Source organism: Phocoena sinus, chromosome 1 (genome assembly GCF_008692025.1).
Source record: "Phocoena sinus isolate mPhoSin1 chromosome 1, mPhoSin1.pri, whole genome shotgun sequence".
In the NCBI taxonomy this organism is placed as follows: domain Eukaryota; kingdom Metazoa; phylum Chordata; class Mammalia; order Artiodactyla; family Phocoenidae; genus Phocoena; species Phocoena sinus.
Genome location: NC_045763.1, coordinates 131,695,986 through 131,720,949, shown reverse-complemented (window position 1 = coordinate 131,720,949; position 24,964 = coordinate 131,695,986). Strand labels below are relative to the sequence as shown.

Here is a 24,964-nt window from a genome sequence, read left to right as displayed (position 1 = left end):
CACTACAGTGAGAATGATCTTTCTAAAAACTTGAGCTTAAAGTCCATCAGGACTCTTCATCCTGTTTCCTTCAGGAGAAGGTCCACCTCCTTAAATGGCATGATCCAGTCCCTCTTATCTCCCCAAAACTCTTCCTTATCCATCCAACCCATCTCTTCCTCTTGTTTCCTAGCTAAACCTGCAGTTTCCTATATAGGCCATGTTTTGCACAGACCTAGAACACCTCTCTTCCACCAATTTGTGGTTAACTTCTACATCAGTTCCTAAATTAAGAAGCACTTTCTGATTAGCATTTGCTAATTTCTGCCCCATACCAGGCTCCATCACTCACCCTATCCTCACCAGCCCGAGAATTCATTGCATGCCCACTCCCATGTTTTGATACCTCCCTATGTTTATCTCTTTTCCAGAGTACTTAGGACTTGGGGTTATATTGTTCTATTTCTTCCACCAGAGTGTCAGCAACCTGAAAGATGGAACTGTGTCTTTTTCTTCTTATGTAATCTGTTAGCCCAGTATTTAGACCCCCAACAGACACTTCCTATATGTTTGTTGAATAAATACACAAAAGAATGAACAGGTACATGAACTGGAAGATGCTGTGAAGGAGGCTAAGGTGGTAGGTTTGACAGCCCATGTGGACTAAACAGATAACTTTTCCCTGTCCACAGCCTCAGACTCACTCCCCAAACCCTGCTACCCACAAACCCACTGCTGTGAAAAAAATATAAGTGTGGGTGGCCAGAGGTGGTCTCACCTGTGCTAGTGTGGAGCAGCACCCTTTTCTCTGCAGTTGCAGAGAGACTTGCTGAGGTTGTTCTCAGAGAGAAACACTGATATCATGGTTTCGGTCCTGATGCTAAGGCCATTAAGAGTGGGCAGTGGGCAGACACTTTCTAAAGCCATTAACTCTTTAAAGACCACATTCAAGAACACAAAGCAAGTAAGGCACAGAAAGAGTCTCTCCCTTCACTCCCAGCTGGCTGGGGGCTCTCCATTTGCACTGTGTGTCGTATAGCTCACTTCCCTCTACTCAGCATTCAGCCTCCAGATGCCCAACCCAAACCAATTTCTGAGCAATTCTTCCAGTGAGTGTCCCGGCCCTGTTGAGCTCCCAATTACATCTAGAGATGCTTAACCATGAGACATTTCAGTGTACCGATCACTTGGCATTGCTTTCCTGTTAACTTGGTAATCATCACAGCCTGCATTAAAAACAAACAAACAAACAAAAAAAGCAGGGGGGCGGGGGAAAAGAAGCCTCTTTGTCAGGCCAGACCGTAGTAATTGTATCAAAGGAGAAGGGAAGAAAAGCCTTCCAGTTTTTCTCTTCATCCTAAAATTTCTGCCTTGGGAAAAATTACTGGGATGATCTATGTTAGGATTAAAGGTGAGTTTTTGATGATATTAGATGGGATAACATCCAGAGAGCTAGGGATGCCTGAAAACTGCCCTATCTCTTAAAAATGTATGAAGTCACAGTATACACGCAATGAATAAAGCAGACTGGGAATCAGTGTATTCTTTATTATTAGCTAAGTCTGAGTCCAATAACCCCAGAGGAGAACCTAATGCTAAAAACTGGAACACAAGGCTTGAACTCAACGATAGAGTCTCGTATCCCCTCTCACTCAATTTACATCTTGGGACCAGCCCACTCAAGACATGCTTACTGAGAAAGAGAGAGGGAAGGAAAGGGAGAGAGAAGGAAAAGGAGAAAGGGAAAGAAAATAAGGAAAGAGCGGAAGGAGGGGGAGAGACAGACAGACAGACACTCGGTCTATTTATCTACCCTGCCATATGGATCTCGGCAGGGAAAACAGACCATCACACCCCTTGGGGCACAGTCTAGGTAACCAGCTCCACCTCCGCACTCTCTGAGGAGAGGGAAAAATACTGGAGAAAGAGTGGAGTTCAAGTCCAGCTGGTCTTCAGGCTCATCTGAAGAGCTCTGGTGAAACACTGATTCCTGACACTTACCCCCCAGCATTCTGATTCAGCAGATCTGCTGCAGAACCCAGGAACCTGAATTTTAATAGTCCCTGGCTTGGGAACAGTTAGTGAGCCTACTTCCTCTCATCAGATGAAAAGGAATAATGATCATGGATTGGTGGTATGAGGTAAAACTTTTACAGTGTTAAGGGTCGGAGGCGGGTGGAGAAGAGTGGTTTCACGATAAATGTCACCTCCAAGTTCCCAAGATGTGAATATTGCCGCTGCGGATATTCTGCATGAGAAAAATGCTTTTGATCATCTTTCCATTAATGCCACAGACTAAATTATGATAAGTGGAATCTCTAAACCACCAGGTGGCCTAGCCATTTGTCAAAGGTAAGGCAAGCACACCCAGCAACTATGCATCAGTCCCACACACATCTGGTGAGTGTCTCCACCGACCAGTCCAACGTGAAGGCTCAGAAGGAAGAAAACACGACCCCTTCTCTCCCAAGGTGCACTCTGAGACCTTCATCCCATCAGAACTTTTTTTTTTTTTTTTTTGCGGTACGCGGGCCTCTCACTGTTGTGGCCTCCCCCGTTGCGGAGCACAGGCTCCGGACGCGCAGGCTCAGTGGCCATGGCTCACGGGCCCAGCCGCTCCGCGGCATGTGGGATCTTCCCGGACCGGGGTATGAACCCGTGTCCCCTGCATCGGCAGGCGGACTCTCAACCACTGCGCCACCAGGGAAGCCCCCATCAGAACTTTTGACACTCCTTAGGTCACACTTTTTTCTTAAGTTGATTTTATTCCCGTTTTCTGACTTTATAAAAATGGATCCCTTTTAAAAAAAATTTTTTTTTATTGAGGTACAGTTGCTTTACAATGTTGTTAGTTTCTGCTGTACAGTGAAGTGAATCAGCTATGTGTGTACATATATCCCCTCCCTCTTGGACCTCCCACCCTCCCCCATCCCACCCATCTCGGTCACCACGGAGCACAGAGCTGAGCTCCCTGCGCTATACAGCAGGTTCCCACTGGCTACCTATTTTACACATGGCATATGACCACCCTTCAGATATTTAAAAACTTCTCTCCTCCAGAGCAAACCATCTCATTTTCCTATATTTGTTTTTGGTAGTTCTACCTTTAAAGCAACTAATACGTTTGAGCCTTTAGAAAGTATCTGTAATAGAAAAATTAAATAATTGATCTTATCAATGTGAAGAAGCCTGTATAAGATTATTTATTTGTCTGTTCTAAAGTTTCATTTGGTTTTGTATGTGTATTTGGATGAGGTTGTCGTTTTGAGGTTTGGGAGAAGATGTTCTGTGGGGGACATGTTGGATATTGGGAAGAAATTTGGGGTTCTGGCCCCTTTACGGCACTGAGTTGATTCAGGAGAAAGGGCTATTAGCGCATAAGGTAGGAGAGAGCTGAAGACCAAGCATGTTTTGTATTGATCTAAAATGAGAAACTCAGGCAGTGAGAAAAGAGGGGAGAAAGGAAGACAGACAGGATGGTTGCTCCAAAGATCCGCTAGAGAATGGCCTGGAAGCCAGGAAATAATCACTGTGCTCCCAAAGCAACAGGGAGAGAGAAAGCACTCACCCACACCTACCCCTGAAACGTAATTGGACCCTCTAGGAACAGGTGGGATCAGGAACTCTACCGAGATCTAGGACAGGCTGGAGAGCTTTTCTGCAGCTATTAAGGAAATAGGTTTTGAGAGGGTTAATATATTTAATGTGAACATAGAACTTTTTGAGGTAACTTTAACCTCTGGGGCTTTATATGCTTATAAGATAAATATAGATTTTAGTTAATCATTTGCCATCTGGACAAATATAGATCCAGTAAACTGAATCATAAGTTATATCCCCTGTTTTAGTAAAGTTCAAGAAGCACTTGACTCAGGGTCTGAAAACTTGAGTTCAAGTGAACAGAGGAAGTCATGCGATCTTTCTGAGTACAGCTTCCTTCCCTGTAAAATAAGACTTCAATCTATAACAATCTGCCTTCCTCTCATGTTTCTTGCAAGAATTAAATGGAAATAAAAGCACACTTGGTAAAATACTAGTTCTATAGGAATATATTGTTATTCCCTGGTGTATGCCTGAAGCAGGCGGTGCCTTGTTCTAAACTACCTGAAATGCGAGCGACCCTTGACCATGGTGTGCAAGCAAGCTGGACCGTCCTTGTGCAAGAGGAGTTAACACATCTCCAAGAGGGGCCTTGCATAAAGTCTACCGAACCCCTACAACCTCCCCCTAACACAGGATGCTTCAGTGAGGTTGCTATGCTACCTCCCTTGTGTGACATTATGCTGCCACTTGCTCTGGCCCACCGGCTGACTCTCCAAGGGCCCCCCGCCCCCAGCTCTGTCACACCTGCAGTGCACGAGCTCTGCCACTAGGGGGCACTGTAGGTCCCGTGAAGTCCCTACCCCACCTCTCTTCCTAGCTCTTCAAGGATGCAGAACCACATCAACTGCACCACGCTTTCCATTGACCCAGAGATCATATATTTACAGAGCACCCAAACCACTTTTCCTCCCGTGCCAAGCTCTGCCTTACTTGCTCCATCAGCTCCTGCAGTCCAGCAGAGCTCCTCCCATGGGACCTCTGCTTTCTGGCTTGCCTCTTAAGCATTAAAATCTGCCCTGAAGCTAAACTCTTCAAGACACATGATTTAAGCCTTTCTTTCAGCTAATTAGATATTGTTCTACAAATAGGGCTGTTCTCTCTGAAAGATGAGCAGCAATTTATTTCCTCTGCCCTCTCCTTAAACTTAAACTGAACTGTAAAACATGGCCATTTGATTGTTTAGTGCAATCAGGAGATTATTTTGCAGGAGGAATAGATATCCATCTTCTTGATAACGCTAAACTAAGCTTGTTTGGGCACTCCGGCAGACAGCTGTGCTTAATCCCCCTTGTTCTTTTGAAAGGTGGACTCTGCGGTGTTTTAATGTGCTCCATGCTTCTGTAATCATCGCCTAAGTAACCAATTACTAACATACCTTCACCCTTGGTGGAGGAATATTTTTATTATCCCCATCTTTCTGATAAAAAGATGATGCCAGGAAGTCAGGCTATTTGCCTAAGCTAAACAAGTAGGTGAATGGGGGAGCCACACAGTGAACACAGCTCTTTGGTCCTCAGATCCTGTAAAACTGTATACTGTCTGATAAACCCAACATCAGTTGAAAAGAGGGAATGCAAGATGATGCAGGATTCATACACAGATTCAGTGAGGATTTCTTACAGTTCTTGATGAAGTACCGTGAGACCTTCTAAACTGTTCTCTGATCCAAGGGGCTCTTATGCATAGTGGGAGGAAGGACCCTTTCTGGAAATTGCCTCTTTTCTTGTGCAGGGGGCCGGGTCTTCCCTCATCCTCAAGACTGTGCCCAGCATTTGATGAACGGAGACACTCTGAGCGGGGTTTACACCATTTTCCTCAACGGAGAGCTAAGCCGGAAGTTACAGGTGTACTGTGATATGACGACCGACGGGGGTGGCTGGATTGTGAGTACCTGCGGCTGTTCTCCCTGCCCACCAGCATCGTCGATGCTTCAGTCCACCTGGCTCAGCACCCATCCATCTACACTTCACCATCCTCTGGCCATCCTTTCACCCACTCCCCTCATGCCCAACCTGGGGCTTTGCATTGTCCTCAGGGCCTTGCTCAGCAGCCCATAGGTTTGGTGAGGCAGAGGAAGGAATAAGAATATTGAGGCTGCAGTGGCCCAGCCCAGTGAGGGAGCCCCAGGAAAACTGCTCCTTCTGTGGGCATAGCTCATGCATGAGGGAAAGGGAGTAGTGGCTCAGAGAGGCCCAGGGGTCTTGCCTGATGGAGACTGCGGAAATAATAAAGAAAGAGAGGAGATGAGTCCCCTGCAGGAGGAGGTGAGTCTCTATGGGGAGATGATTAGGATCTTTCTATTGGAGAATTACATATGGCGGAGCAGATGAGGGGAAGAACCCGGATAGCCCCCTCTAGTTACCAAGGCCACCCCCATCCCCATCCTTCCCTGGCCTCTCTGGTTCTTCCCCAGAGCTGTCCTAGCCTTCAGGGAGGAGAAGTGGTGGGGAAAAGAGAGACACCATTTCCTGTCACCACCCTCCTCCCATGTGTGATAGGGCAGTACAGAAAGAAGAGGAAGGGCAGCCTGGCGAATGGCCTCACACATCAGTACAGGCCACTACACAGATGGGCGAGTTCCGGCAGCCCCGCCTGAAAGCGGAGCAGCATTAGCTCAGTCAGGGCAGATGGAAACCCAGCCCCTCCACCCACCCTCCTCCTGCGGATCCCTCCTCCAGCACCAACACACAGCGCTGGATTTTTCACAGTGCAAAATGGATAGTTGTTGAATGGAGTTAAATGGTGGCTGTGCTCGTAACAGCCACTCTCGGGAAGCATTATCTTTTATGTTTCTGACATATTTGTGCCTTCTTCTTAAAGCCTAATTGGAAATTGAAGTCGAGGCTGATGTATTGGAGGGTAAATGAAATTAGCACTTAAACAGCTCGGGAGGTGAATGATATGCAATTGCTTTGCCTGAAATAGGATGATGACAGCTCCTAGCTGATCTGAAGTTGGTCCCATTCTTCTGGTGAGAAATGCTTTCTACTGCATTCTGTGGTGCAAAAAGATTAATTTGAGAGTCAAGCCTATTTCCCTTGACTAGTTGGGGGCTTCATATCCTTTCTACGTTGCAGGGGTGCAAATGAGTGTCAACATTACACCCTGGCCTATTCATCAAGCACCCCTGCGCTTCAGAGAAGGGCTCTGAGCATCTCCTACGACTGCTGTGCAAATACCGAGCTCCGTACTGCAGTGGTGCTTAATCTGAGAATCTTTGTCACTGCAGATATAAAACCCAGTTATGGCAGTTTTACTCGTTAGAGTTTATTTTCCTTAGCATTTTCTTCATTTCCCCTCTTTCTCTTCACAGGTATTCCAGAGGCGGCAGAATGGCCAAACTGATTTTTTCCGGAAATGGGCTGAGTACCGCGTTGGCTTCGGGAACCTGGAGGATGAGTTTTGGCTGGGTAACGCCTCCTTTTTGTTTCCCTTGGAATGCAGCTCCAGTTCTCTGTCCATCTTTCTCCTCTCTGTGTCCATCTGGGATTATCAGAAACCCTGTGTCCGTTGAGAAGCTGACAGCTCGTGAATTGCTTTCAGTACCTCTTGCTCTGTTAGGCTCCACTATTGATCTGTTTCTATCTTGTTGTGGTGCTTTCCTCTTTGCTCTGTCTCTTCCCATCCTCATTAATAGTCTCTTACTGATGGGTCTTGACATGAGGCAACTTTTACAAAGGGAGAGAGCTGCCTGGTGAGGGGAGGGGGCAGAGGGAGCAACAGGATGGTTGGTCATCTCTCAGAAGCCAGACACCAGCCAGCCAGCCCGCAAGTCGGAAGAGAAATGAGACAGTCACTCGGCTCTAGTTCCTTGGAAGAATGTTATTACTGACTTGGGACGGGAAGGGAAAAAATGAAAATGACATTAGAGGTGACCGGCAATTTCCTAGAGGTCTGACACAAGCAGGAGGTGTAGCTTGAGAACTGAACTAGTGTGAGAAGGTAAACACACACCTGACCCAGGCAGATGGCAGTGAAGCCAATCCGAGAAAGCAGTAAATTTATTTTTCCCTGCATCTCCCTCTTGGTTGGATTTTCACAGTGATTATAAAGGAAGGCAGGGGAAAGGTGGATATCTGTATTCTGTATTCGTGGTCTCCTCTCTCTCTCCCCTGTCACTATCCCGCTTAGCCTCAACATCTTTCTCCTGGACGCTCATATAAAAACCCCTCACTGGCCTTCCTGCCTCCTGGACCACCCATTGTCCACATGGCCAGGAGAATCATCTCCCTCATACCCAAATCTGAGCAACGGCTATAACCCCATTTGTGGAGCTTTTAAACCACTCCCCATCACCAGCACGTGAAGACTAAACACCTTGGCTGTGGTACAAGGCCCTCGTCTTGGGCCTGCGCCCCACCTCCAAGAGCACTGCTGCTCTTCCCTGCACCCCGCAACTGACACCAGATCCCAAGCACTTTTTTTTATGGAAGTATAGTTGATTTACAATGTTTCAGGTGTAGAGCAAAGTGACTCAGTGTTTTATATATATATATATATATATATACGCACACACACACACACACACACATACACACACTTTTTAAGATTCTTTTCCATTATAGGTTATTACAAGATAGTAAATATAGTTCCCTGTGCTATAAGTAAGTCCTGTTGTTTATCTATTTATATATAGTAGTGTGTATCTGTTAATCCCAAATTCCCAATTTATCCCTCCCCACCCCAAACTCCAAACCCTTACAATCACTAATGTTTCCTCTGCAAGGAACGCTCTGCCATCCAACTCTCCCCCTCCCCCGTACACCTTGCTGTGCTCTGTGCCTATTCAAAGGCCCAGCTAACCTCTTCTTCCTCCATAGGACCTATCCTACCCATTTTTCTCACCCTTTGCCTGTGGGAGAATTAGCTACTTTCTCTTCTGTGGTCCAAATCAGTGTCCATTTTCCTTTCTGTCTCTCTTGACTATACTACATAAACTTCTTTCAGCGCTGGGACCAAACCATATTCATTTTTAACCTCATTACCTATCACAGTGGCTGGGGATAGTAGGTACCTAAAGTGTAGATAACAATCAATCAATCAATCAATCAATTAATAAGAATTTATTGAGTGCCTATTAGATGCCCAGATCTGTATTTGCTGTTGAATATAATAAAAAATATAAGGTAAAAAATCACATTAAAACATTGAAAGAGAAGTCAAGTAAATAGGAAAATATCTTTACCTTCTAAGAGTTTACAAACAGCTTGGGAGATAAGTATAAAGCACAGGAATCAATGCGCCCATAGCAGACAGTGCTCATGTTTCCCAAACCTCAGCTACAGTACACCCCGTTCACAGTCTTTACCATATCTGGAAAATATCTGAACTATCATGCACTTGAATTTTCTACATCTCGCTTGTTTTTTTAAAGGAATCTACTGTTTTGTGAAAGAAACTTTACAGCAGTGCCAAAAATGGAAAGCTAGTCACCATGTGCCATAAATAAAAGGGAGTCTCAAAAATAAATGCAATGAAAAGAAAACAGTATACATATTATTAAATGCCAGTTGTTGCTGTGCTGGCGGTACTAAAAATGGAGATTAGAAAGTGTTGGGTGGAAACCACAAAGTACGAGAGTTACCGTTAGGATCAGGGTTAAGGTTTCCCCTTAATCTATTAAGAAAAAGAGAGAATTTGGAAATATCTTTCTCCCTACCTGTCCAAAGTTATTTAGTCCTTATTGCCCAAATACTTCTCACGTCATCAGAGATGCCCTCCCACATTGGGAAACACTGTACGTGAGCTACTGACAAGAAGGCCGCAGGTACTCAGAGAAGGAAGAGTCAGCTTCCTGGAGAAGGCATTGGGGGATGAGTAAGAAGAACGCAGGAGGGAAGCACACAAGAAAAGAGGGAAGGCAGGGATCCTTCTGACATGTGCAAACGGGACAATGGAAAAACCATCCAACCAGAGCAAAGATGCAGCTCAGGGAAAGAAGAAAATGAGGTAAGGTGCGTTGAACAGAGGCGTGTTGTGGTACCTAAAGTGGGGAAGAGAAGGTTTGACTCAATGCCATAGGTAATAGGGAGCCGGGGAGGGCTCTTAAATAGAAGCCCGGCCTGGTGATGTGTAGATCGGTGACAATACTCAGGTTAGGGGTAACACTCTGACCCATGGTTTATGTTGTAAGTTGAGTTCCCTAGAAGCAAAGCCTGAGACAGGGGTTCTTGTTCAAGTGATTTATCAGTGGGGTGCTCTCAGAAGGGGAATGAGGGAAATAGCATAGAGCAGGGGGGAAAAATGCAACAGTGTGATCTTGGTGGGAGATTAGGTTCAGTCTGATCCTCAGGGAAGCTCTGGAGCATAAACTGCTCCTCAGATTGGCCCCCAGTGGGGCAAGGGGGCTGGGATTTGGTACCTCCTCATCAGGTATTGATGGAGGTCTGCCCCAAGGCATGGGGGAGGGAGCAGGTAACTTCCAGAGCAGAGCAACTCCTGTTCGGTCAAGGGCAATGATCCAAGAAGGAGGCAGCTGTGAGTTGTTGGCAGCTGGGGGTTATGTCCACTGTCCAATTAAAGGGCATCTGGACTGTCTGTGATCTAACCAAACTCTCCAGATGTGTGCTGGCTCCTATTTCCACTTGCCTTTGAAGGATCATTCTTCCCCCTCTGACAATTCTCTCTTCTCTCTACTTCTTCATTGAGTTTTCCCCTATACATCTTATACTAGAAAACATGCTGTAACATCTCCCTTCTTCAAAATAAAAACAGTAAAAAATTAAAAAATAAAGGGCATCCGGGCAGGGCACCGCCAGGATCCACCATATCCGCACAAGCACAAGCCTAGGGTAAGAGCAACCCGGCACGCAACACATAGCAGACAGCTTTCAACATATAACTAACATAAAGCTTGAACTCTCAAACAGGATAGGGAAACAGAGAGATCGAGGTGACCCTCAGCCAGTCATTTCACTTCTCTGGACTTCAGCCTCCTTTTCCACAACACAAAGAGACTAGCCTAAGTAATCTCTAGATTCCTTTCCACCTCTGCAAATTTTTTTATTCTAAGTCATGGTGTACTCTGATAGATATCAAATGTCACAGTAAAGCAAGAGGACCCCAGATCAGTAAGCAGGTAGGAATCAGGAGGACTCAGAGATCACCAGCAATGCAAGGGGAGTGGTTCAAAGTATGGGCAGGTAGTCAGAATCAGAAAGTCCCAGAGCACAGCCATCCAGGGCAGAGAGACAAGAAAATACATATGAGAAAATATTACCAAGGAAGAGCTGGGCTCTGCCTCACTCTGGACTCATGGGGTCTGCACCTTACAAGAATCTATTAGACCAAGGCCTGGGAAGCTTAGAGGCCAAGGAGAGAGTGGGTGAGGGAGGGTAACTGCCCAGAAAGACGAGTGAAGACGTAGCAGTGCAAGATATAGCAAGTAGATTAGAGAGAAAAGAACTGGAGTTAGGAGACAGGTGACAATATTCTCTGACCCAGTTATGGGAGCCTCAGGAGGGCTAGAGGCTGAGAGAACAAAGGGCAGTGTAATTAATGGTGGACGGAACCCCCTCCCAGGCTACTAGGAGATGGTAGGATATCCTGGACCCCGAGGGCCTACTGTGAATTACTCTGATCAGTGTTTCTACCTCTTGCTTCCTATCACTCACACCAAAGAATTCACACCCATGTGATGCCTCTTGCCATCTTCAACTAACACCATGGTTTGGAGTGGGAGGTGGCGGGGGACAGGGCCTGGAATCCCGAGGCTCAGGGCTTGTCCGGTACTGGGTCATGACTAGATGGTAGGACCCCTGAGCTGACCTGCGGTGGGAACTCATCGGCAGGACTGGTCTGGTCTTTTTGCAGGAGGAAATTCAGTCTGGTAGGATCTGTTTGATAACAACGTGGGAAGGACTGAAGGCAAAAGCAATGCCAGTACCCCTCCTCTTTCCCAGAACACCTGTTTTGAGGCCACAGTCACATTTTGCTTCCCATTTCCAAAGCCACTGAGGCCAGGCTGACTGCGTTCTCTGCTCTCCTCCACAGGGCTGGACAACATACACGGGATCACGTCCCAGGGCCGCTACGAGCTGCGCATAGACATGCGTGACGGCCAGGACGCCGCCTTCGCCTACTACGACAAGTTCTCTGTCGAGGGCAGCAGAAGCCTGTACAAGCTCCGCATAGGAGGCTACAACGGCACTGCAGGTACCTTGGCCCTGAGCAGCCCCCCAAGGGCAGTGGGCGTGCAGCAGGACCGGGCCCCATGTTCTAGGCCTGAGCTGCAGAATTCCCCGCTAGCCAAGGAGGAGGGCAGAGGGCTGGCGCACTGCCTCTGGTCCACGCTGCCCCTCACCACTCAGGTGACCTGAAATCAATTTCTCAGGACTTCAGCTTCCTCATCTGGAAAATCTTAATAATGATGCCTGTCCTAGTTCACAGAGCAGTCAGGAAAAAAATGTGATAAATAGAGCGAAAGTGTTTTTAAAGTTAACAAAAAATAGTACAACGTGAGGGTGAAGGATTATTTTTCTTGTCTAGATTAATCAACATAGGCTCTTATCCAGTGACAGTATAATCATCTATTGTCCGGTAGAAATCTCCCCTGTAATGACATCTAGGAAAACCATCTTTGAACTAATAGAAATAAGACAGATCCCCCCCATTCTGAGCTCTACTCCCCTCCATCAGAAGTCACCATAACACCTCCATCAAGTAACACACAACAGCTCCTAAATGTTCCCCATGGGCCACATTCCTTTTCATTCCTCCACGAGAACCCCATACATGGTCACGTTTTCTGTACAGATTTTTATGGCACTTCCACTAAGTAGACCGAAACCATCTCTATAAGCTCTGTTGCATTAATAGTTTTATCAGAACATAGTATCCAGTCTGTTTCTTAGCCTTTGCCAATCTATTTCTCTTATAGCACATTTCCTAAAACCTGTTTGGTACATGGAGTTATTGGTCCTTTCATTAACTCCAATTATAGGGCTAAATGCTAGGATATAAATTTAGCAACATTTTTATAACTCTTGGAACTAAGAAGATCATCCAAGTGTTGCCTCTCCAACGACTGCATCTGCTCAGTTATTTCTCTGCTCAGCCAGGTACTGTTACTCCAAAGAGAAGACACACTTTCCCCTGTTGTTTGTCATATGGGAGATCATTCCCAATGGCAATCAGACCTGCCCGAAGTGCCCCAACAAAAGATCCAATTTACCATACTTTGGGCATAAAATAGCCATTGAAATGGAGTGTATTAAACAAAATATCAGACTAAATCATTGCAAAAATAACCTGATACCAACCACTCCCTAAGATTAGAATCGTGCCTGCAGAAAAGCAGTTCTTATTTCTCCCACAGAAAAATAAGCAAGCCCTCCCACTTCCTTACACGGCCTCCTTCCCTCCCCCCACTTCACCTGCTCCAGGCCTATGCTCTTACCTGTCTAACTTGGGCCTCTGTTGCAGCTCTATCTCTCTACTGGGCCCCATGGAGGTCATAACTGTTGGACTGCGTTCTACTGTCATGTCTCAGAGGCAAGTCCCACCAACAATTTGGCCAATCATCATAAATTAATTGCAGTCTGACCTCTTATGTCATATATTCAGTCCATCTTCTTCAAAAGATGAGAAACTAGGCTTATGTAGGCTGCCCCCTTCTCTGGGCAACTTCACACAATGGTTGTTCTTTCCAGGTTGGAAGGTCTCCAGGGAGGAAAAGCCCATCCTCTCTCTGGCATTTACTATTGCCCAAGTTCCCTGGCCTTTATCTTATATGTTGCTCATTTTTACTGGCCCTTCTGGCAACAATCCATCCCCATGGCCTCCAATTCCAAGTTCAGCCCCTTCTCCCATCTCCATTGTTCTCAAAGGCTACAAAAATCCAAGTCTCTAACCAGGACTCTAATTGGATTAGAACTGAAAATTCCAAGTCAAGTTATCAATAAAAGGTTGTTGAGCAACCCCTAAAAGTTCATTGTGTGAATTGTGAGGACTCAAAAGAAGCATAAGACATGACCTCTGCAAGAACTAAACATCCATTTACAAAAACAGACCATTAAGAAGCAACTCACCACAAAATGAATGGTACTCACTCCCAGTTTACCGGGCATTCAGAGAAGGGGGTTCTGGGTGGTTGAAAAAGGCTTCATGAAGGCAGTGGCGTTTGACTGGGATCCTGATGGTAAAGGAAACATTCCAGGGAAGGAAAATCCTAGGAGAAAAATCACAAAAGGAGCAGTTACCATGGAGGGAGGGAAAGTGCAAAGGGCCTGGCTGTCTAGGACAGGGTGTGAGTTCAGAAAGAATAAAAAGAAAGTGGGTGGAGCCAAGCCCTGAAGAGCCTTAAAACGGAGGGGGCAGAGGAGTTCTGTCTTAACATGGTGGGCAGTGGGGAGCCACGGTGGGTCCTGAGTGACACAATGGATGTGGGGTTTTAGGAAGATCAAGGTGACAGCCATAAATAGGATAAAGTAAATCTGAGTGAAGAACAGAGACCAGCTGGAGCTGCTGCATTAATCCTGGTAGGAGATCATAGGAGACTTGACTGATGTTAGAAATTAAGAGAAAAGTACAAATCTGAACAGCAGTTTGAGAGAGAAAAACCAAGACTTAGATAATGTACTGAATATATGAGGTGGATATACAAAGCAGAAATGGGAGGGGGAGCCAGATTTGGGAAGGGGACATAGACCAACATCAGGATCGTATCTGAGAAAGCAGAAAGCAACATCAGAGTGGAAGTGGGAGAGAACTGTTCCAAGGGAGTAATGAGGTCAGCTTCTAGACTACAGGGAGACAAGCAGGAGATGAGAAGGTAGGAACGTGGGTAGAGACAACATAGGGAATTGATGGTAAAGAAAGGGTCTTTAGAGAGTAGGATTAATTCAAGATTTTTTTTTTTTTTTTTTTGCGGTACACGAGCCTCCCACCGTTGTGGCCTCTCCCGTCGCGGAGCACAGGCTCCGGACGCGCAGGCCCAGCGGCCATGGCTCACGGGCCCAGCCGCTCCGCGGCACGTGGGATCCTCCCAGACGGGGACACGAACCCGCGTCCCCCGCATCGGCAGGCGGACCCCCAACCACTGCGCCACCAGGGAAGCCCTCAAGATTTTTTAAGACAAAGGATATGAGTATGAGTTAGGGTGAGAGGAGATGAAAACCCTAATATATATATATATAAAGAAAGGAAAAAATAAGAAATCTTTTCTGCCTTCTCCAGGACCTGGAAGACATGGGAAAGAATGAGTTGCAGGTAGTGGGATTAGCTCTGGGTGGACACAAAGCCTGGTTTTTTAGAGACTTGGAGGGGGAAATGAAAAAGATGGGATAGAGATAATGACATATGGACTTAGGGACCCAACTGGCCTGAAGGAATCAGCCTTCCCCATAAAACAAAGATCATCTTCCTAAGAGTTAAGTTGTGGCCAGAAGCACTTGGAGGCATTGAGTGGCCACTGTGAGTGTGGACTCGGAAGCCACAGGATCAGAACTATGACCTATCCTGGCTTAAAGTGACCTCAGAAGCATCTAAGACAACACTCAATCAGTAGTGTGAGCCCCTTCACAACACTTCTAACCACAAATCCTGCCAAAAGTTTGGCCAGTAGGTATAAATTAATTATGGTTTGATACCTCACCTCAAATACTCAATTCATATGAGTCCCCTGCATAACATCCCAACAAAAGAACACCCAGCCTCTAAGAATAGAGATCTCTCCATATCTCCAAATAGTATATACTACTTATAAACAGCTCTAATATTTAGCTAATTTCTCCTCATATATTTAGCCCAAATATGCCACCTTGCAGTCTCTACCTACTGATCCTCATACTTTCTCAAAGAGTTTTTGTTTTGGGGGGGGGATTGTTTGTTTGTTTACTCAATAGTCCATCAAATATTTGGAGTCAGTGATAATGGACACTGTCTCCCCCTTCAAGCCTGCTCTTCCCCAAGATACAGCCCTGGTTTCCCCAACCACTTCTCCTCTGACATGGTTAGGATTTTCTTATCATCCTGTTTCCTATGGACAGGAACTCTAGTTAGCTAATGTCCCTTTTCACATGTGGCCCCAAGTTCTGAACAGGGGGATATTGGGTGTGAGCTGACTGGGCCTGATGAGCCACGGAGAAAGCCAGGCTGTACGGTGTCTGACCCGGACTGGCCCAGGTCACCATGGCTCATCACTGTCTCCTCTGAGACAAAAGGAGCCGTGAATGTCTGTGTCCCAGTGCTGGCCTGAAAGAAACAGATGGGGATGGTGAGGTGGAGCTGAGTGGACAGAGTTCTGAGCAGAAGGCCAGGGCAATGAGGCACAGTAAGTCCCCTACAGACAAACGAGTTCCATTCCGAGAGCGCATTCGTAACTTCCATTTGTTCGTTAAGTCCAACAAAGTTAGCCTAGGTACCCAACTAACACAATCGGCTATATAGTACTGTACTATAACAGGTTTATAATACTTTTCACACAAATAATACATAAAAAGCAAACACACACAAAAATAAACATTTTTAACTTTACAGGACAGTACCTTGAAAAGTACAGTACAACAGCTGGCATACAGGGGCTGGCATCGAGGGAACAGGCAAGAAATAAAGATACTGTACTACCGTACTCTATACAGTACAAAGTACACAAAAGCACAACTACTTGGAGAGGATGCACGCACGTGACAATGTGCGCCAGACACGTGAACTAACTTACGTGACTGGACGTGCAAACACAGGTTCGCATCTTTGAAAGTTTGCAACTTGAAGGTTCATATGTAGGGGACTTACTGTAATGAGCTGGGGAGAGCAGCACGGAAGTAGTGGACCCAAGGGGTAGGTGGAGTAAGAGCTCAGTGCAGCCAGGCTGAGGAGCCAGATAGGAACCGAGAGGTGAGTGGAAGGTCTCTTAAGCGGACGCCAGGTTTGTTGGGCATGGGTCAAATGTCCAGAACATCCTGACAAAAGAACAACAGGTTGGACGGCCTCATGAATGTGTCTTTTTTTCCAGGGGACTCCCTCAGCTATCATCAGGGCCGCCCTTTCTCCACAGAGGACAGAGACAATGATGTTGCAGTTACCAACTGTGCCATGTCATACAAGGGGGCTTGGTGGTATAAGAACTGCCACCGGACCAACCTCAATGGGAAATACGGGGAGTCCAGGCACAGCCAGGTGGGTGAAGTTCTGCCGCTGCATGAATGACCCAGAGCCATGCAGCCCACGTCCCTTGGCTTTATGTTCTAAGCACACAGGTGGGTCTTATATTTCCCTTTTAAAAAGATACACTCAGAGTGTTGAGAAAGGACTCCCATAAAGAGGAAAGTAATGCGGACACTGGGATAAGAGCAGAACAGAGTCGAAGCCAGGGGAAGAAAAGGGAGGCACCTGGACTCAGGAGCTGGAACTCACCCAGAGAAGCCTTTGACAACCAGTCAAGTCCCATTTCATTTCCTCATCTAGCATATCCCATGAAAAGCTTATCAAGTTCGGGGACAGCTTCAGAGGCTCAGCTTCATCCAAAGAAGTGTCCTAGGAAGGGAGAGATCAGAAATAGCAGTGTAAATGGGACTGTCTTTCCCCATCAGAGACCACAAGTCCATAGGCTGGGTTGGGTGACAGGGTGACCAACTGGGCCAGCTGGGACCTCTCCAATTTTAGCACTGAAAGGCTAGCGGCCAGGGCACCCCTTAGTCCTGGGCAAACCAAGACGGTTGGTCACCTGATAGGTGGAAACCACCTGACTCTCCCATCAGGAGTGAGCAGTCAAACACAGTTATGCTCTTCGAAATGCTTCTATACTGTTGGGAATTTGAAATTCAGTACTAGTTACTGGTGCGTGCAAATCCTGAAACCAAAACCAGAAAGCCAGCAATAAGGAATGACCTGCAACACATTCCCATTATAGACCCAGGCCACTGGCAATGTCTAAAGAGAAAAGCTAGAAAAAAATCTCTGCTCTCTTGCCCTTTTTGGGAACTCAGCCTCAAGCTTCACGTTAATGGAAAATGACTAAATGCACATCTTGGATTCTCCACTCTCATCATCCTCTATCTTTTCAAGCTGGCAGTTCCGTTGAAGGGGTAGGGGTGATCTGACATGCTTCTCTTTCTCCTTCCCAGGGGATCAACTGGTACCATTGGAAAGGCCATGAGTTCTCCATCCCCTTCGTGGAAATGAAGATGCGCCCCTACAGCCACCGTCTCATGGCGGGGAGGAAACGGCGGTCCTTGCAGTTCTAAGCAGTGGGCGGCTGCGAGCCAACTGACCTTTTCTGTCATTTGTTTGTATTTTATAATATGAAACAAGGGGTGGGGGACATAGTAATGCTTTGCAACATATTAAGAGCATTTGAAGGAAGCAGGATGTAGCAGGAATCAGCAGCTCATGGTTTCTGCTGCCCCCGGGCCTGACCCTCTGTCTCCATGCTCTCTCCTACCCCGTCATCCTTAACCTACCCCTCTTTTCCCACCAAGGAGGAAAAGCGAGACGTTTTCTTAAAAGACCAATTCAAAGGCAAATCCTGGAGTCAGACTCTGTGACGGTGACAGGCACGTGTCTTCTTTCCTGCCCTCCTTCTGAGATGCCCTTCACTTCCAGGTATTGCGCTCTGGTCACTGCCTTGGATGGCCAGGTTCTCACCCCAGCCCAGAGAAGAGGCCTCAGCAAGAAAGCTTTGCCAACAAGTCCCCTTAACAGGAAACAGATTAACCTCACCCCGTCCCAACAACCCAAGGCCTAACGGGCCAAAGATTCTCATCTGACACTCTTACCAGCCAAGTGTCCTCTGTCACCTTTCAAGAGTAGTGGCCTCTTTTCCAGCCAACCCATCCTTTGCCCACTTCCATCCTAACCCTTAGACCCCCTACGGCCCCACAAGCGCAACCACTGTTTTGGATTCTAGCTCCCAAGGTGTTGCCTGCCCCTGGCCTGGGCTGCATAGCAGCTGTGTACCTAGGGGTCATAAGTCCCTGCCCCTCCCTTGGGTCACAGACAGCAACTTTCTTTGAAGATGGGAGGGGGAGATAGTTGTGGTTTGTAGCACTTTGGGGTCAGGCATGGAGGAAAGGACAGAAGAAATAGAAATCAGGGTCCCTGCCATTGAGATGACCAGTTCCATTGGGAACATGGATCTCACTTAGCTCCATTTTCTCTATTTCTGGTCCTATTCGTCATGGATTTTTTTTTTTTCCTGAATTGCAAACGAAAGGCCTCATTCCTTTCTTCAGCCAGGCTCTCCTTGGGGATGGGGGGCGGGGGCGGTGCTTAATAAGAGTCAGAAGAAGTTATATGACCAGCCAGCCATTCCCCTGACTGATAATCCTTGGGAAGAGGTGGAATTTTAGGGGTTTGGTTTCAGTTTTCTCCTCTTTTTTCGTCCTGTGAGAAACAGGAATGACCTCCTTAATGAGGTGAGCTCATGAGAAGCCTTTCTCCATCTTCTTTTATTATTCTGCCTTTGAGAGGAAAAATGAAAAGTGCCAACGGAAATAACATCTAGAAATCCAAAGGTGAAGAGGGGAGGAGTGCGGGCCTACCTCCCATTTTATGAGATGTGCTCTCTTCACTGGCGTGATTTGATTTTTAAACCCAAGAGAGCTGTAGGCTCTAAAAGCCATGACCCTTCAACTTCTCCAATCAAATGTCAGCTGCAAGCATCCCTGCAGCATCTGCCAAAATCCAAGCCCGGTCTCCCCAGCTGCCTTTTCCCTTTCCTCTCCTTTTCCTTAAGGCCCCAATTCTGTTTTGGGTAATGCCCACATTTAGTCAAACTGGGGCATCCTGGGCCTTTCCCAACCGATCACGGGATGAGCCTGAGAGTTGGAAATTTTCTAATGGAAACATCCACAATCTAACCAGGCTCTGTTAACCAGGAAAGGAGAGTCCCTCAGACTGACAACCACACTTCTGAGGTTATGAGGATGGAGTCAGCTGCCACTTGCATTCTCCCTTTAGCAGACCCTCAAGGCCTTGCTCACTACCGTGGTGTGGATGTGACTGCCGGACCAGTGTTGGACACAGAGGTTCCATTTCTCAGTTCACCATGGGCTTCAAAAAACTAGGGGAAGGAAGAAGAAACAGAAACAATCCTTTCAAGAAACCTGTTGATTAAATAAGATTTAGATAGGGAGCGGGACACCAATGAACAGTAGGAAGCATGTTGAAGGAGGAACCTGGCGTCTCAGGAATAGGCCCAGCTCTGCCACTTTGTTGGCACTATGACATCAGGACAGTTGTTTCACCTCTCAGGGCCTCAGTTTCCTCACCTGTTGAAAGAAAGTTTAGACTAGAATGGTTTCCCTTTCAGTTTTGACAGGCAGTAAGGCTAGTCTTTGACCTGAAAATGGAAATTGGCATTGGTGAGAGAGCACAATTAAGTAACCAAAATTCACCAGAAGCCCTGCTTTATGAAAGACAGAAAGAGAGAGAGAGACAGAGAGAAGGAAGGAAGGAAGGGAGGGAGGAAGGAAGGAAGGGAGGAAGGAAGGGAGGGAGGGAGGGAGGGAGAGAGAGAGAGAAAGAGAGAGAAAGAGAAAGAAAGAAAGAAAGGAAGGAAGGAAGGAAGGAAGGAAGGAAGGAAGGAAGGAAGGAAGGAGGAAGGAAGGAAGAAAGAAAGAAGGAAGGAAAGAAAGAAAGAGAAAGAATCAGAAGTCATCCATCAAATATACACACAAGTGTGTGGCACACACACGCACACACACACACACACACACACAAAGAAAACATTGCAGAAAAGACTGTGCCAAATAAGTGGCTGCACTCATTTTGTCCATAAAAGCAGAACCCAGGGACCTAGTTCCAGTACAGCCCACCTCATCAAGGGAACTGAAATGGAAAAAGATCATGAGTCTCCATGCTGTCAATTCAGGTGAAAGCCAAGAAACATCAGTGGAAACCAAAATCTGTCTTTTATTGGAACCATTCTACCCTATGGAACATTTTTATAAATAATAGCAGCAGCATTGCCTAGATTCATGTTAAAGAATTTTAAGGCTAGAAAGGAACTTCAAAGATTAGCTCACCCAACATTCTAGAAAAGGATTTATAGATTCCTTTTATTAAGTAGAGTGATTTTCTCACAAATTTTCACCATTTTTAAGAGACACTCTGCCCCATTACCTCCCCAAGGCCCATGGTCAACTTGACTCAAAGCTTCATAACTAGACTCATGCATTCCTGCTTATCCTGTTCCTCCAAGTACCCGTGCTCTTCCCAAGGGTGGATCCAGTAAGCGATACTCACAAACCACTCACCCTCACACACCAAAGTTTCCCTCAAGCGGCTCAGAGGGAATAGAAGTGGACTCTGGTCAGAGGCAGTGAAACTGCAGACACATCAGGATGTGTATTTAGGAAAAAAAAAAAAAAAAAAAACCCTACCACCAATGACTGCAATATACTCACTGCCTAGACCTAACATCCAGACAGTTGCTTGTTTTTGCATTTCCCCATCAGATAATTTCCAACACAGTAAACTCACATTCTCCAGGCTTGTATCTGGAAGGTGAAGGGGCGGGGGTAGGGGGGAGATGACAAATCTGTGGAAAATTCCTGCTGGCCTTTAGAAAGATTTAACTGGAGGAGGGAGACTTGCTAAGTGTGACCACTGGGGCATTTACAATCCCCAGTCACCTCCTGACAGTGGGGTTGAGGATACCCAGTGCCTCCAGGTTTTCAGGAGAACTCATTCCAAACCAGGACCCAGGAAAACTGGCCAACTGATTTGTAAAAGAAACAACAACAAAATGGCAGCAAGAAAATGCAAAGCAAACTTCCAGAAATAGTTAAATCCGCCCTACCCTTCACCTACCAGCTCCCACTGCACTCCTCATGGAGTAGCAAGATACCCAACACCTGAGCCCTCCCACCTGGGAAGCAACCAGCTCTCTGCACAGTGAAGCTGTTATTTCAAAGACAAACCTGAAGAACCAAGGTTGCCAATGAGCTCAATGCCAAACCAAACAATCCTTAATCGCATTTATACCTTCAAAATCCAGTCCCAGAACTGAGCTGTAGATTAAGGGACAAAAGGTCATTGTGGAATTTTTTCAAAGAGCCCTTTTAAAAGTATCAGTTGAGAGAGGGTTTATGAGTTCTTCTTTGTCCTCTCCTCTAGAAGATAAATGGAACCTGTGAGAACAGTGGGTGCACCAAGCCGAGGGGGTTGAAATAGACTAGCTGGTGGCCTGGATCTGCAAATACCCCTTGGGCATGAAAACATTTTTCTTCTTCTTCTTTAACCTCCACCCAGAATTTCAGGAAAGGTGGAGCCACTCAACTCAAGATATGTGATTTTCTACGCTTGCTTTCTTATCACCAGACTCCTACTCAATCTAATCCCTTACTTCCATTTCTTTCCCTCCAAAGGGGGCCCTATACTTGGATCTCACTGTCCATTCTTAAAACTTTGATAAGGAACCTCAGAAAGATTCACACTTCAGTTTCAATAATCCCAAGAGGGTGGGGTAATCTGTTTTCACTTGCCTCAAACTTGCCATGGCTGCAAGAAGGGCCCTGGGACCTCAGAGGGCTGGAGTGGATCTGTGAAGTTTAGGAGTCTGCCTCTTGCACAAAGCTCCAGACACCGAGAGCTGCTGACTCAGTTCTGCATAGCCTCCCTGGGTGGTCTGTTTTCCCCCCAGCAACAATAACAGAGAGGTTCTTTGCTCTGAGGAAAGGTGAGTCACGTGGCCCAGCCACAGAGGGACTGGCTTCTGCACTGTACCTATAGCCTCTCTCTGGCTCCACCTTAGGGTCTGTTGGCCAAGACCCTGAAGATCTTTGACTAAACGCTTCCCTAAACCTTTGTTTCTTCCATAACCCAACCCCACACAGATGGGATAAGGTTTCCCTCAGCAATACTGGCACTACCAAGCCAAAGGAGTACTCAAAGGCCAAATGGAAACCTCTAAAAACGAGTAAGGGAAAAACTCTAGGATAAAGAATGTGTTGGTGTAGATTCAGGTCCAATTTGAAAGAATGGGTCTGGTTCATCCTAACTGTGTCCGCACTGGATTTACTGAAGTCCATTCTGGGCTCTTCAAGCTTTGAGAAACAGCTGGGAAGAAAAAAATTAAATGTAAAATACAAAATAACATAAAAAAGAAGCTGATGGGTCATTGGAGACAAAAAGCAAGCTTTCTACAGATGGTCCCCCAGTAAAAAAAAAAAAAAAAAAAAATACAGAGACCAGGCGCGAGGAGCCCTGGTAAAGGGACCAGCATTAGTTCCTTGAGTTCTAGCCCCCGACCTCCCCACAGAGCTCCTGTCAGTTCACCCACTTCACCAAACGAAGGCACAGAAATGAGAAGCGGAAGGACTTTCTTTGCTTGCTCAACCAATCTGCCCGGACCTCGCTCTCTCTTCACAGCAGCCACAAGCCCGATTTGCCATCTCCAGCATTTCTGATTCCTTTTTCAAGGTCACCCCTTGCCTGAAGCATGACTTCACTGCACCTGCAGCACTTCATTGCTCAAACGTCCTTGGCAAACCTTGCAATGTTTGGACAGTGTTGCATTTTCTCCACACCGGAAATCCTCCCTCCTTTCCCAAGCTTAATAAGGCTATTGCGGGGCATCCAAATAACACAGCTCTTGTTCCTCAGAAAACCCCTGTCTGCTGTTAACTTCATAAAACAGCTCCTCATTGTTGACTGTGAAGCTGGGCTGATGCTAAATTTCCAGTTCATTTAAGCCTTCTGGTCTCACGGGCTCAGCTCTCCCAGGTACTGGCACTGGCTCATTGGCATCAGGGGATCATGGGAGGCAGTGCAAACATCCCAGGAGGCCTGGAACACTGAAGCCAGGAGAGAGGGTGTGGGCCCAGGTGCATAGCCAGGAGGCAAATGCATGGATGAGAACTATTGTTTTCTTCCCATGGCTGGTTCGGCAGCCCACAGGAAGACCCTGCGTTCTTTATTAACATCTTGTCCTTGACACTAATAAGCTCAACACAGCCTCCAAAAGGCAAATATGGGAACCTTCAGAGCTGGAAGGGACTCTGAAAATCATCTAACCCATCCCCCTCATTTCATTCTCCAGGAAACTGAGGCCCAGAAAGGTTAGGCAACTTGCCCAAGTTCACCCAGTAACAGAGCTGAGATCAGATCTGGCATATCTTTTTCATTTTTTCTCTCCCCAAATGAAGACTAAGAGAAATGGTATTTATTGCATACCTACTATTTTCCAGATACTGTGCTAGGAGCTTGACATCTATTACTTTGTTAAATCTTCACCACACTGTTAAATCTTCACCACACCCTGGCTCAAGTTTAATCACTTTACAGATGAGAGAACAGAAGAACAGGAAGGTTAAGTAACACGCCCAAAGTCACACAGCTGCTAAGTAGAGCCATTATTGGAAGCTCTCTGTCTAACTAAAGTCCATGCTTTTGCTGCTTCATGAGGCTGCAGCCCTTTAAATTTATTTAGCCAAGTGGCCACCATCTTGGATTTACTAATATTCTCACAAAGGGGCTTCAAACGCCACTTCCTCTCTCCTCTCTGTCTTTTAAGAAAAGGGAGTTCTTGCATAGTTTTTGCCACATACTCCAGGGGGCATTCAACCTCACCATCAGAAGTAAGAAACATCCTGGCAACTTTTTCCTTTTCCTCTTTTTTTTTAATTTGGGAGGTGAAGGAGAGGGTCACAGTGGGTTGGGAAGGGAAGATAAAGACCAGAACACAAACACTATTTCCCCCACCCCACTTCTTGGAGAATATGCAGCCTCTGTCTCATCCAACATTAGAAGAGTGAGAAATTCCAGAATCATTCTTCTCAAACTGAGGCAGAAGACGTGGCCAGGATTGAGGAGGGGGATGCCCCCAGAATAAGCATGGCACGTGTTCCTGGAGTGTCAGTTTTACTCTTGAATTTGGGAGGAAAAGGATTATATTATTCATGTATTCAAAGCAATGCAGATGGCATCAAATGCAGAAATGCCAAGAATTTTTAGGCTAAGACCTATAAGTTATAGACTGACTTGGGCTCCCTCCTTCTAGACTCTCAGGGGTACTAGGACCTTCATGGTTCTTTGCAGGGACATATGAGTGGAAACTTTTGAGGAATGAGGCTAGAAGAAGGCAGGAGACAAATTACTTTTGTTCATTCCCTGGTTTCTTTACCCTTCTCCCTTCCTGCTCCCACCTCCCAGTGGGCAGGGGGCCTCAGAGGGCAGTGACTATAATCTCAGCTCTCTTTGCTACTTTGGGGAACTTAGAAGGCAACTGGTACTTGGTAACTTGCATTTTTCACTGCCTGGCCCAAACTCCAGAAACGAGCCCCTGTCTCTTATTTGAACAACATTTATATGTAAAGGAATACGTGTCCTGGGAGAGATCTCTGCATTTTATGGTCCTCTCCCATGTAGGGGCTGCTTGGGCAGCAGTGACCTCTGTGTTAGATGCAGCAGCCACCACAGTTTCCAAAAACATGTCAGTCAA

The 24,964-nt window shown here is 46.3% G+C and overlaps 1 protein-coding gene across 1 annotated transcript in view; it reads left to right on the top strand.

Annotated features, from left to right (window-relative positions):
* TNR (tenascin R) overlaps positions 1-17,765 on the top strand; it is an 83,506-nt gene extending 65,741 nt beyond the window's left edge. The window contains exons 17-21 of the mRNA XM_032646626.1: positions 5,314-5,465; positions 6,896-6,992; positions 11,575-11,736; positions 16,535-16,698; positions 17,646-17,765. Of these exons, the coding sequence (XP_032502517.1) occupies positions 5,314-5,465; positions 6,896-6,992; positions 11,575-11,736; positions 16,535-16,698; positions 17,646-17,765 (695 nt within the window). The remainder of the gene's footprint in view (positions 1-5,313; positions 5,466-6,895; positions 6,993-11,574; positions 11,737-16,534; positions 16,699-17,645) is intronic.
* Positions 17,766-24,964: the final 7,199 nt, after the last annotated feature.